The sequence below is a fragment of the Serinus canaria genome, chromosome 15 (assembly GCF_022539315.1).
Source record: "Serinus canaria isolate serCan28SL12 chromosome 15, serCan2020, whole genome shotgun sequence".
Taxonomy (NCBI): domain Eukaryota; kingdom Metazoa; phylum Chordata; class Aves; order Passeriformes; family Fringillidae; genus Serinus; species Serinus canaria.
Window position 1 is genome coordinate 8,623,053 of NC_066329.1, and position 1,472 is coordinate 8,624,524.

General features: G+C 49.0%; 1 protein-coding gene across 2 annotated transcripts in view; it reads right to left on the reverse strand.

Annotated features, from left to right (window-relative positions):
* Positions 1 to 617, reverse strand: part of ULK1 (unc-51 like autophagy activating kinase 1) — a 77,802-nt gene extending 77,185 nt beyond the window's left edge. For both annotated transcript variants that reach the window (XM_050980412.1, XM_050980411.1), the window contains exon 1: positions 214 to 617. In XM_050980412.1, the coding sequence (XP_050836369.1) occupies positions 214 to 497 (284 nt within the window). In that variant the 5' untranslated portion in view covers positions 498 to 617. The remainder of the gene's footprint in view (positions 1 to 213) is intronic.
* Positions 618 to 1,472: the final 855 nt, after the last annotated feature.

Genomic DNA, 1,472 nt, shown 5'->3' on the forward strand with positions numbered 1-1,472 from the left:
CCTGCCCTTTCACTTCCCTTCCCAACCCCACAGTTGTACACCACAATAAGGTCTCTTGCCCATCTCCTCCAGGCTGAACAGACCAACTGATGTTTCAAACAATTAAACAAATGGTTCTGGTTGGGTGAAATTCACCCCAGAAACTGTAAACAGTCCAGGTGGACCCAGTCCCAGCATCCCCAGCACCCCTTCCTCTCTCCCAGCATAGCCCACCTCCTCCTCCACAGGCTCTGGCCCTTCTCCACCCGCTCCTGTGCCAGGACACCACGGCTCCTTCTTGGGGAGCCAGCCAGGCCTCCAGAAGTGCCCGAGGGTGCCTCCATGGAGCTCTCCTCTGACAGATTCTTCCTGATGTCCTGCTCCAGAGCTTGGCATGGAATCACTGTTGCGATAAGAAACCTTTCCTGGCCGGAGCCTGGTGTGCGGTTTGGCCATTCCATCTCTTGCTGTGCAGTGACCCACAAGCTCTGCCCTGTGGGTGTGGGCTCACAGGTCATTCCCTCCGTGGTGGGAACCTCTCACACGTTTGTCCCATCCTCTGCCCCAAGCTGCCCAAATCCACCAGCCCTGGCAGCACCCACACCGCTTGCGCACTGGCTCCTGTTTGTACACTTATCACAGCTGCAGGGAAAACAACGCTCCTCGTGGGCAGCACCGCTGCTCGCACGCTCTGCCTGAAGTTTGTTTGTTACCCAACTGCGTGGTATCGACCCAGCTATCGACCTGAGCCAGCGCTGCACTTCCAAACACGCAGTGCCAGGATGATGCCAGCTCTGCAGACACCCAGCACACAGGGTGCTCAATGTTGTGACGTTGGGTGGCTGCAGTTATCACCATTCTCGGCACAAGCTGGGCACAAAAAGCACTTCACAGCATCAGGACGTGTTATCTGCACAAAGGCAGTGGCTGTCTGATATGCTATCTGGCCCATAGGTTGTTGTCCTTGGTTCCTACATAACTGGTGTTCAGGTACCTTCCTCCACTCTAAATTTTAGTTGGAAAATGACAATGTGTACTAAGAAGTAGCAGTGCCTGGCTGGTAGGGATTGGCATCTCAAATTCCAGCAGTTTAGTGCTTGTTGGGAACTATGAAAGTGACAAGGATATTCTTCAATGGGAATCTGAAAACTGTCTCCTTTGAAGTAACCCTTAAACCAAAACAAGAGGAGAGCACCTTTGTAATTTCAGCAGAAGTTAATTTTAGAACTCCTTTAAAAAAACATACAATATATTTAGCTACTTGTTTTCTTTCAGATTTCTGTATCATCCACATCTACAATTTCGGGCCTTTGTCAATGATCATAAGGGGTTAATTTAAAAACGCAGAAACCAGTAGAAATATCAAACATCATCAAACTTTAAAAGAAAAATGGTACTTGGAAAATGACAGACTTGGGAATTAATTTTACCCCTTGTTAAAAGCCGCTGTCTCTAATGCAGAAGGTAATAGTTGAAAAAGTTTAAGGCAGGAA